Genomic DNA, 10570 nt, shown 5'->3' on the forward strand with positions numbered 1-10570 from the left:
TGAAAATCCGGATCAATATTTTGATCTGAGATGGAACGAGCAGGATTTTTTTAATATTCGTGCAGGATCTAAACATCAATCCGTTATGTTAAAGTGATACAAATTCTGGTGGAATACATGCAATGCAATGGATGTTTCCGTTCCAAAGTAACGGTGACCGTAAATTGTTCAACCGACCCCGTTGATACGGAAACTATCCATATCGGATTTGGTTCTCATCTCTCAATCATCAGAAAAATAAAAATAAACATATGTTCGACTATGTCCAGAAATAAAGGATTTTACACTTTCAACCTTTTTTCCCGACAGAACACGGACAACCCCAGAAGCACAAGTAATAAATAATAGAGAAATATGATTACTGACGCAGTCTGGCTATAATAAATGATGCTTCGGCATAATTTACTAAAATTTAAGGAGCATTAAATAATTAAAAGTGCGACCAGAAGTTCGAAAAATAAAAATTAAAAAGAAACAGGATCAAGCGACTCCTGGTCTCCCGCGAGTCCGTATCCTCTGAGGTAACAGAATATTTGAATTCAGATCAGGACCGTTCGATTAGAATCCGGGCCAGTCCGATCCGAGATGGAATGCACGGAGATCTTCAATATTCGTGCCAAAACAGATCAGACGGTGTAGATCTAAACTCCAAGTTTCTGTTACCTCATCTGATATGAATTCGTCTCCCGCGGAGGCATCACCATTCACCAATTCTCTCTCTGCCTCCTTCCTCCCTTCTCCTTTCTCCCACACAGAGAACAAAAGGAAGTCGACAGAGAGAGAGAGAGAGAGTGAGATGGAGGCGGCCTTGGATCTGATGAGGCGAATATCTCCAAAGAAGAGCGAGACAGCTCTCTCCGCTCTCCTCTCTCTACTTCCACATTATTCCTCCGATCTCCTCTCTCAAGTCGATCTACCCCTCCAGGTCATCATCCTATCCACCTCATCCATTTCTCTATTTATTTCCTTTTTCCAATTGTTAGCTTCTGGCCCATCCATGAAAAAACCTAGTTGATATCACATATACCCTGCAAAACATGAACAGCTCCCATCCCATTAACCCTTGTTCTTCATTTTACTAACTTGAGCTTCTTAATGTTGTTTCTTGTGAAGGTTAGCATGGATACAACTTCTATGAAAGAATTCTTACTCTGTGAATATAATCGAGATGCCGATTCATACCGGTGAGATATTTCCCACACTTGCACATCTCTTGATATTGATAGGTTCCACTATTGCAAATTTGAAATATTGATTCCCATTCTTTCTTTCGAAATATTGGTACCCCTTCCTAATAACATTGAAGTGCCAATTAAGATAGAATTTATCTCCATTCGTGTTCAATTGCTTAATGAAGCTTAACCCAATTTCAACTTATTTGACCCTCATTTATGCTGTTAAAGGGATTTTGAAAGGCTATTGTTTGAATTATGGGTCATGATATGTAGGTCGCCATGGTCAAATACATACTTCCCTCCTCTGGATGATGGGCCACTTCCGTCAGAGGTGCTTAGGAAACTTGAGGTTGAAGCAAACGAGGTTTTCTCTATCTACCGTGACCAGTAATTTATCTTTATCCTTTCAAGACTGAAGTTTTTGTTTATTACTAACCAAGACATGCATGACAAAGGTTACATTTCTGGTACTGGTAGCGTACCAGTGCTGAGTCATGGCCAAGAAGAGTAAGAGCCTTGGTTAATATTATATTTATTTCCCTGCGAACTATTGGTGGGTTAATATTTTTCCTTTTTGGGGGATATATTTCACCTATCAGCATGCCAAATTAATACATGATGCTTTATAAATATGAACCATGCTGTACTGACTGGGGCTGGTACTTGCATAGAATACCAGGCTACTAGATGTTTGAAATACACAATATACTTCTCTGATTTTATTTTTTCTTAACAAAATTAATAATTTGTTGAAATGAATTCTCATTTAATTCTTAGGTACTACGAAGGTGGCATTTCATCGGTGTACATATGGGAGGATGACGACCATGGATTTGTTGCATGCTTCTTAATAAAGAAAGGTTACTATTTTAATTTTTAAATACAACCTTCTTACCAGATGCTCATTTTAATGCAAGGATTTCAATTTAGGGCCAAGAAATCAAGTTGAATTGCCTCAGATATAGAATAATATCTGAACTCTCATATCTCAATTGAAGGTTCACTTTCCTCAATTTAACCCAAGCTTAGCATCAAGTCTGTATATTCCAAATGAGTGGCGGCAAGTAAACCCAAAAATGAAAAAAAAAAACAAACACAAATAGCTACTTCACAAAAGAAAACAAAAACATTTGATGGAGACTGATTTAAACTGCTGCTGTACTAAATTGAAATGGTGCAATATAGATGGATCAAAGACAGGACAAGGGAAAAGAGGAAACCTCCAGGAGGGCTCCTGGGATGCAATTCATGTAATTGAGGTAAAGCTGTTTACAGTTGCCTAATTTTATAAAACATATATATAAATGATTAATATGAGGAGAATTTTGTCAACACAATCAGATCAATATAATGTAATAATTGGGAATGGGAATTTGTTGCTTGTGTAGAATACTGGTTTTCTTTTAGAAATTATTAAGGCCAAGTTTAGGGCTTATTTCTCCCAGCTAAATTCTTAGCCAAAAGCAACTAATATTTCCATTTTTCATATTCAAAAGGCCTGAATATTGTACGAAATAATCCTATTTTGATATTATATGTAGGTGAATCCAGAGGAGGATGGAACGGCTCGTTATTGTCTGACAAGCACTATCATGCTATCATTGGCCACTGAGAACAATACATCTGGCACTTTCAACCTGGCTGGATCCATTCGAAGACAGGTTTGCTTCTAAACAACATACCAGTCAGATCAGGCATCAGTATGTTCTCTTGTTGTGCTTTGTATCTAATCTGAGGGCACATTTGGTCTAGTTTGTTAAATGTAATGGGTTACTGGCATGAAGCTTAGTTTACAAAACCAATGCTGTATGTATTCCACAATTGAGGGTTAATTTTGGGTAGGCTGTGGTTTTCTTGCATATTCTAGAGAACGCTTCCTTACAATACAGGTCTTGTATTAGTAATTTAGTATTACCAGTCTAGTCTGGGAGAACTTTTTTATGTTTAGAAACTGTAATTCACCGAATTAGAAATTCAGAACTAATTCCTCAAAATTCCAGAGAATTCCACAGCAATTTTCTGACATGAATGAAAAAAAAAGTACATGAGAAATTCATTCTGTAACTTTTTTACATGTTTTGTTAGCATTGCATGCAATATTAAGTGAATGGATCTATCAAGCCAACAAAATGATCTGCTCCATAGGAAATTGCACTATATAAAAAGCATATTTATTAAAAGAAATCCAAACCAGCATGAGGTTGAGTGTGGACACACAAGGTATATCTATCAGTGTTGAAATGGAATTAAACAACGTAAATTTGTTGTGTGGAGCAAGCATAGAGAACACTAACAAAGAAATGAGTAATATTTATATTTTTGGCTGCTTGCCTAGCACAAGTAATTGTCAAAGACTATAGTGGAGTTTAAAGAAGCATAATGATCAATAGGAGCTCAGAATGCCGGTGGGACATTATATAATAATAGTGTCTGCTTTGAAAATATGTGCAAACCTGCTTCCTCATATAAACCCTTAAAGTAGATTTCCGTGTTTTAAATTTTTTGGGAATTTAGTTTCGAACTTCTAATTTTCTGAAATTCAGTTTCCAAATATTATACTTGTCCTCTAAGAAGTACTTGCATGCACATAGAGAGGCTCTTTATTGTGGCTTTAATTATACTGTTCTGAACACTATTTTTCTGTCTATGAAAATTGTAGATAAGTGAAAATCTCAATAATTTATGAAAATCTCAAAAGCTTATTTCTTTTTCAAAATCACTGTTTTGTATACAGTAACCAACAGTTGTTCTTTTAAGTTTTTGCTTATTTTGTACCCTTATGACTTGCAATGTACCTCCTGCTTCAGATGAGTTTGGATCTTTCCGTGGAAGAAGGTCATTTGTGTAACATGGGAAGAATGATAGAAGATATGGAGAGCAAACTTAGAAATTCCCTCGAACAGGTACTCTTTCCCTCTCTCTGAACATGTTGCTATACAGTGCTTGTGTATATTATCTACAATCAAACAATAGTTCTATACCCCTTTAATGAGATTAAACTCAATTGAATCGCAAGTAAGCCTTGGAGTGTTGAAAGCAAGGCTCAATGACACCATAAATTGCTCCAGTCAATATTCAGTTTTTACCACATCAGCTGTGCATATTTGGCTTGTTTAGCCTTCTATTTCTTGTTAAGGGGTGTTTGATATAACAGAATATGGGGAAAAGAAAAGCAAATCTGGAATCTGTCTTTCCTTAGCTTGTTTGATGTGCAAACTTTTACTTTTGGTTCTCTTTTTTAATTAGAAAACACGAGAAAAAGGAGGGAAGTTGGGGCCCATGAATTAAAAAGTTAGGCTGAACTTGAATATTGTATGGAGTTGATTGCACAGGAGATGTAATGATTCTCGTAACTTGCATTTCTAACCCGCTATACGCAACAATACACGATTATAAATGAAGGAACCATATGTTTTATTTATTGAGACCTTAACAACTGATTCACACTCCTCTCTTTGCTTTTAACTTTTCCAACACATGAAAAAACATATGAAGAAAAAAAAAATCATGAAATTAAGTTTCTAGGATTTTTCTAAAATCCCTTGAATACTTTTGTATACAAACAGCCCCTTTGTCAATATGCAATTATTTTCAATTTTGTAATGTAGGTCTATTTCGGAAAGACAAGAGAGATGGTGTGTACATTAAGGCCACCTCCTGAAGGAGTGCAGGTTTGCCTTCCCGAGAGCAGACCTATTTAGACCACCCTTTGCTTTGTACTGATCAACTTCATCCTAGGCTAGACTAGACACTAACACCTTTTCCCCCTTCCCCTATTAGAAAATTGCTTTGAAAAAAAAAAAAAAGTTTTTCTCGAGGAACTTGTGAAATATTGTTAAATGCTTTGTTGTAATATGTGCATTGCAAGAGTGCAGAAAGTTCTGCTTTGGGCCATTCATGTTATATTATGTAGAAGTATAATATGCTCCAGAATTGGTCTGGTAAGTGTAGATATGGAAAGAGAGCATAGAATGATTGGTTGATGACCTTCTACGAGCAAGATCACTGCAGCTTTTGATATGCTGCTCACGCTTAGCTTCTAGCATTTTGGATTGATCCAGCTCGTACCTTCTGGGCTTTACAAATCAAAACATCATTCACCATGTGAGTAATGAAGAACATAATTATGAAACGTGATATCTATACAAAATTGTACTGTACTTGCATATTACGTTTAACAATGTTAAGAACTTTTTAACTATTCTTTAGATAGGTTAAAAATCACTGCTGCTGGTCCAAAAAATTTCAATCAAGTAATTTTCTACCTGCATAAAAGAATAGTTAAAGATTTTCTACCCTGCATAAAAGAATAGTAAAAAGATTTTAAAAGAAATTAAAATTTGATGTGCAAGTACGGTTTTGATAGGAAGATCATGTTGAATTTTAAAAATAAAGATTTTCTACCTGCATAAAAATAATAGTAGAAGAATATAAAATTTGATTTGCAAATGTGGTTTTGATATGAAAATCATGTTGAACTTGGGATACGTTTGAATGAGAGCTAGAATAGTGAAATTTAGAATTAATAGATTAGAATAGAAAAAAAAAATTAAATTAGTATGAAAATGATACCATTCAAATTTATAAAGATGTTGTTTAAACTGTATATTTAAAATAGTGAATAACTATAATCAATAAAAAAAAAAATAGTATTGATAATGTGCTAATTAAGAAAAAAGATAAATAAAATCTCAAACGAATTGTTAAGATGTGAAGATAACAAAAGTGACATTAATTTTATCATTTCATAATATTGTTGACAAAAGTCTAAGAAAAATATATTTTTCTCTCCACTCTTAAATAGTAGCTATTCCAATATTTGTAAAAAATAAAGAACTAACAGGCTAACAAGCTATTCTAGCTATATTTCGAATTACAGCTTGTGATAGAATTATCATCTACAAGGCAATCGTTAGAGATCATCAATCACGCATAGTAAGTTCTCTTTCATCACCTTTTCCACCAAATGCATAACCGTATCCATAAAATGATCACACAACACAACGTAAAAATGCTTAAAAACATAAGCAATCCCAAACCACAGCAAAATAGCAGAAATAAGTTTAAAAAGTTCACAACTATCATCTACAAATAAATATCTGCTAATAATTAATTACCACCATCACGCAAAATCTAGGTAAAATCCCTCAACCCAAGTCAAGACAAACTCAAAATACAGCCTATTTAGTACAAAATCAGGCCTTGGCTTCTACCTTGCTCTCTTCCCCTGATCCTGATGTCTCCTCTATTTTCTCTGTAATTGTCACACAGCACAAATTAGATTCATAATTCATGATGAATTAGGTTTAGAAACTGAACCAAAGCCAATAGTGGACCATAATCCAAAATTATAAATGACCCAACAGCCAATATCAACACGACATTCTATACAACCCAACAACTGAAATGACCTGGAACAGTCAGGCCCTAAACCCCACACAATTCTAAAACCCCGTATAAATGCAAAATTAAATAAAGCATAAGAACTGAAATGACCTAAAACAGTCAGTGGCTCAAATCAAACCACATATACCCAAAACCAGAATTGTCAACCCATATGAAACCTGAATTGTACTACATTAGACCCAAATTTTTGGGAACCTCAGACAGCTAAAACTTGAAGACTTGATTACAAAGCCACAGATAATTTGAAATTTGTTCCACATTTTAAATTCTATATTTGAAGTGCTTGTTTTGGATGTCGATAAAGCTTTTGCAACAGTGCCAAAAGTTCTTTCTCAAACTACACTTCGATGAGTTAGATGTTTTGACTCAGCACACTGTACTGCTAAAAACACAACTAAAAGGTACCACCCTTGCTTCCTCATTGTCAACTAATCCAGAATATGATTACAAAATTAATTAATAGTTGATATCTAGCTTCCACAAATAGGACAAATCCAGACAGGTAAAAAAAAATTGTTTAAAATAAAATACTTATTTGACCAAGTTTTCACCTGTAGGAGCCGATTCAACAGACTCGTCATCGTCATCCTCATCCTCGTCGTCATCATCGTCGACCATATCATCAGGACCACCCATACCCAGATTCTGTAAAGAAAACAAAAATAAAAGATGAATATTTCCGTTAATTTTTTGTCTTCTTCAGCATCTAACAATATCAAAAATTGTATATAAAGCTGAAAGAAAGTACGCACTGAGAAATCCATGCCGCTGAAATCCATATCACTGCCAACTGAAAAAGAAAATGAGAAATATAATCAATTATGACGTCTCATTAATATATATTATATATGCAAAGAATGCATTGCTATTGTTAGTTTTTTAATGAAGTGCCATGAGTAACAACAGATTCCCAAATCACTAAAACATGTCGGTATGACTCTAATGATGTAACACACTATGCAGTAGTACATGTAACAGTTGCAATTCCTAGTGTCTCAGGGGTGGTTTAAATTATAAAATATAGTTACCTCAATGATGGTGAAACAAATCAGCAATAGATGCAAAAATGCCAAACAATAGATAAATGCCTAACACGAGAAATTAAATTAGAAAGACAAAAAAAACTAACTTTTATTATCCTTCTCCTCATCTTCATCAACCCATTTGTTCCAATCGACCTTAATATAAACTGGGGTCCGTCCAGCCTGCTTTAAAAGACGTGGCCACCATTTCTTCTTTTCTTTCGCAACTAGATAGCATATGTGCCTTGATGTAACTGCTGCTTTGCTCTCCTATAAAATAGGAAGCATCAATTATATCATTTGTAAGAAAAGTTCGAGAATATGCCACACCAGGCAATCTCACCCTTAAGGCATATATACTGCACCCAAATTCAGGAACCAAACAAATAAACGAACCCTCATGTGAAGTTTGATCCATTTTATTTGGTTTTCAACCCAACCCACAAATTTTGGATTAAATGGTTCCATTTTTTGGTTTAAATGGTTTAGTTCAGTTGAGTTCTTGCATTACTTCAGATTTTTATATTTGGTTCGGTTCAATCTCTCTTATTTTGGATCAACTGATATATATATATATATCTTGATATTTATTTCTATGATTATTAAATGTACTGTGTATGCATTGAGTTCTTTTTTTTTTTTGAAGGTTAGATGGCTTTATGCCTCTAACAAATATATTAAAATTAGAAAATTATTTACAAGATGTATTGAGTTTTGACCTTTTGAAATTTAATCTCTCTTATTTCGGTTCAACCAAACAACCAAATTTACTTTGGTTTCTTGTTTGGTTGTTATTTGGTTGACAAGCTTACTTCGGTTAGTTCAGTTAGAATTTTGAAAACCGAATAAAATTTTGGTTTGACTATTTAATTCGGTTTTAACCGAACCAACCATGTGAACACCGCTAATTGCAGTTGTAAAATTAGTAGGTAAATGAACTCTATCATTCAAGATATAATATTCCCTTCTCAGAAAAAATAAAAACCTCCTATTATTATTTCTCAATAACCAGTTCAATTCTCTGGTACCACACTAGTACCCGCTTCCTTTCCACCACTGTACCAGTCCTTGGATATATAACAGCATTTCTTCAAGTCCACAGAGTATACAACTACTCAAAAGAAAACAAATCTATCTTACAAATTCTGAAGTGCACGACTTACATTGACTTTGACTTTGTCAAACAATTCCAGATCAAGCTCATACGGTACATTGTCAGCCCCACTCTTAGCAGAAAAAGAGAAGTGACCGTCAGGTTGTAAATTAAGCTTAACATCTTTTGCGTCCGGTAATTCGATGGTGATAAATACTGTGTCTGACAGCTGGGCCCAATTTGTGCTTGGGTGTCGACTGCAAGTAACAGAAAACACGGAAATTAGCTCTAATCAAGGGTTATTTATTTTACTTTACACATGCTTTGAGTAAATCAAGTAATCAAGATTTAATCTGAGACAGCGGAGGCTTGATTGCACCGAATGAACTGGTACTGTCGGGTAAAAATTGCATACCAGTACCTACTGATCTCACCGTTTGTCGTGCTTCACAAAAAAGATGTTAACAACTTAGAAATTCAACAAGGAAACGATTGTTGTAATAGAAAAGTTGGAATTGAAAGTTAAAAAAAAAAAGGGAGGAGCTCTGTGCACGATAGCATTTGTCTCAGTATAATCAATCAAACTTCAAAAAGCTCGAAAAAACTTGAAACAGTTGAGAGAAAGTTGACAAGATGAGAGCGAAAAGAGACGGCAAGTAAATTACCTCATGGTGGAGATGCTTGGGAATAGATTGAAGAAGCTTGGAATGGTTTTGCTTGGCGTCGAATCGCAAAAGCTTGACAAGGAAGAAACAGAGAGAGGGGTCGGGTATAAGAAGCGGAAGCGGCGTGGTAGAGAAGCAGAGAATAGAAGGGAAGAGGGTTCTAAAGAGGTCTAGAGTATTCTATTTCTATTGCAACTTCCTACGACACAGTATCCAAGGAATTCCTATTCTCTTCAGTTAACTAGAGTTTTGAGTTCAGATCCGGACCGTCCGATTTAAAGAGTTCCGTGCATTACAGTCATGGACTAGATTAACCCGATCAGACAACTCAAACGGAATTCGTATCCCCTCAGGTTACCTGATTGAGAAGAATTGAATCGGACGGTCCAAAAATGGAATTTTTAACTTGGCACGCGTATCTCAAAGTACAAATAATATTGCCTCCTGCTGCTATTCCGATCACCCATCGACTGAAATTAAATCTGAGCCGTGCATTTCAATTGTGTTGAGTCAGGTAATCCAAACTCAACCGGGGCGGAAATAAATCGAGTGCGTATCCTCTGAGATATCTCATATTTTGCGTGACCGATGTGTCCGGTGCCTATTCTGGGGTGACGCATGGGGCCAGTATTATTTTAGCTTTGAGATTCGCGCAGAACGTATTGTAACGGTTGAGATTCTCCAAAAAGTCACGCAAATTATGAGATATCTCAGAGGAAGCGAGTTCAAATAAATCTGCTGTGATTCCAAATAATCACAGGGACCTGCTATTTTAATCATCCATTAATTTGTGTTTGAGATTTGTGTATAAAAATTAATTGTTTTTGAAATTTGTGTAACAAGAGAAATGAATTATTGGATTTGAAATTAAGGCCTGTGATTCTTTGAAATCACAGCCGATTTATTTTCCGTAAGAAATTGGTGCAGAAAACATACCAACTCCGGATACGCACAGAATTGATCAGTCAGTGTATAAAACCATTGCTTATAAACAACGCAAGCGATGATAAATTATGTTTTATAGTATGAAAACCATTGCTCAAATCTCAAAACATGTTATAATTAACCAATATGCTTACCATGTCCATCTCTCTTGTTGTTCCTTTTTTTTCATAAAATATTTGATGGACACTTTTATTTTGGAGACGTAGTCAGGATCAGATATATATTTTTACTAGAGTGACCAATTTAGGCTGTCGGTTGTTCAGA

General features: G+C 35.1%; 2 protein-coding genes across 5 annotated transcripts; one reads left to right on the top strand and one right to left on the bottom strand.

Moving 5' to 3' along the window:
• Window positions 1–693: 693 nt before the first annotated feature.
• Window positions 694–5158, top strand: CPB (Subunits of heterodimeric actin filament capping protein Capz superfamily). Of its 3 annotated transcripts, none has more exons than XM_078304503.1 (8): window positions 694–925; window positions 1114–1184; window positions 1449–1562; window positions 1953–2035; window positions 2361–2434; window positions 2717–2836; window positions 3983–4078; window positions 4784–5158. In XM_078304503.1, the coding sequence occupies exons 1-8, from the start codon at window positions 797–799 to the stop codon at window positions 4874–4876; spliced, it is 780 nt and encodes a 259-aa protein (XP_078160629.1). In that variant the 5' UTR covers window positions 694–796; the 3' UTR covers window positions 4877–5158. The 3 variants fall into 3 exon arrangements, with proteins under 3 accessions (XP_078160629.1, XP_078160631.1, XP_078160632.1); XM_078304505.1 differs by lacking the exon at window positions 4784–5158 and adding an exon at window positions 4330–4393; XM_078304506.1 differs by having other exon boundaries at window positions 752–925; window positions 1449–1539.
• Window positions 5159–6101: 943 nt separating this feature from the next.
• On the bottom strand, window positions 6102–9521 carry LOC144556027 (co-chaperone protein p23-1-like). Of its 2 annotated transcripts, none has more exons than XM_078304507.1 (6): window positions 9362–9521; window positions 8767–8953; window positions 7711–7873; window positions 7334–7371; window positions 7133–7226; window positions 6102–6429 (listed from the first exon to the last, which is right to left on the bottom strand). In XM_078304507.1, exons 1-6 carry the CDS (start codon window positions 9364–9366, stop codon window positions 6371–6373), a joined length of 546 nt encoding a protein of 181 aa, XP_078160633.1. In that variant the 5' UTR covers window positions 9367–9521; the 3' UTR covers window positions 6102–6370. The 2 variants fall into 2 exon arrangements, with proteins under 2 accessions (XP_078160633.1, XP_078160634.1); XM_078304508.1 differs by having other exon boundaries at window positions 6164–6415; window positions 7122–7226.
• Between the last annotated feature and the right edge of the window lie 1049 nt (window positions 9522–10570).

Source organism: Carex rostrata, chromosome 6 (genome assembly GCF_964058835.1).
Source record: "Carex rostrata chromosome 6, lpCarRost1.2, whole genome shotgun sequence".
In the NCBI taxonomy this organism is placed as follows: Eukaryota; Viridiplantae; Streptophyta; class Magnoliopsida; order Poales; family Cyperaceae; genus Carex; species Carex rostrata.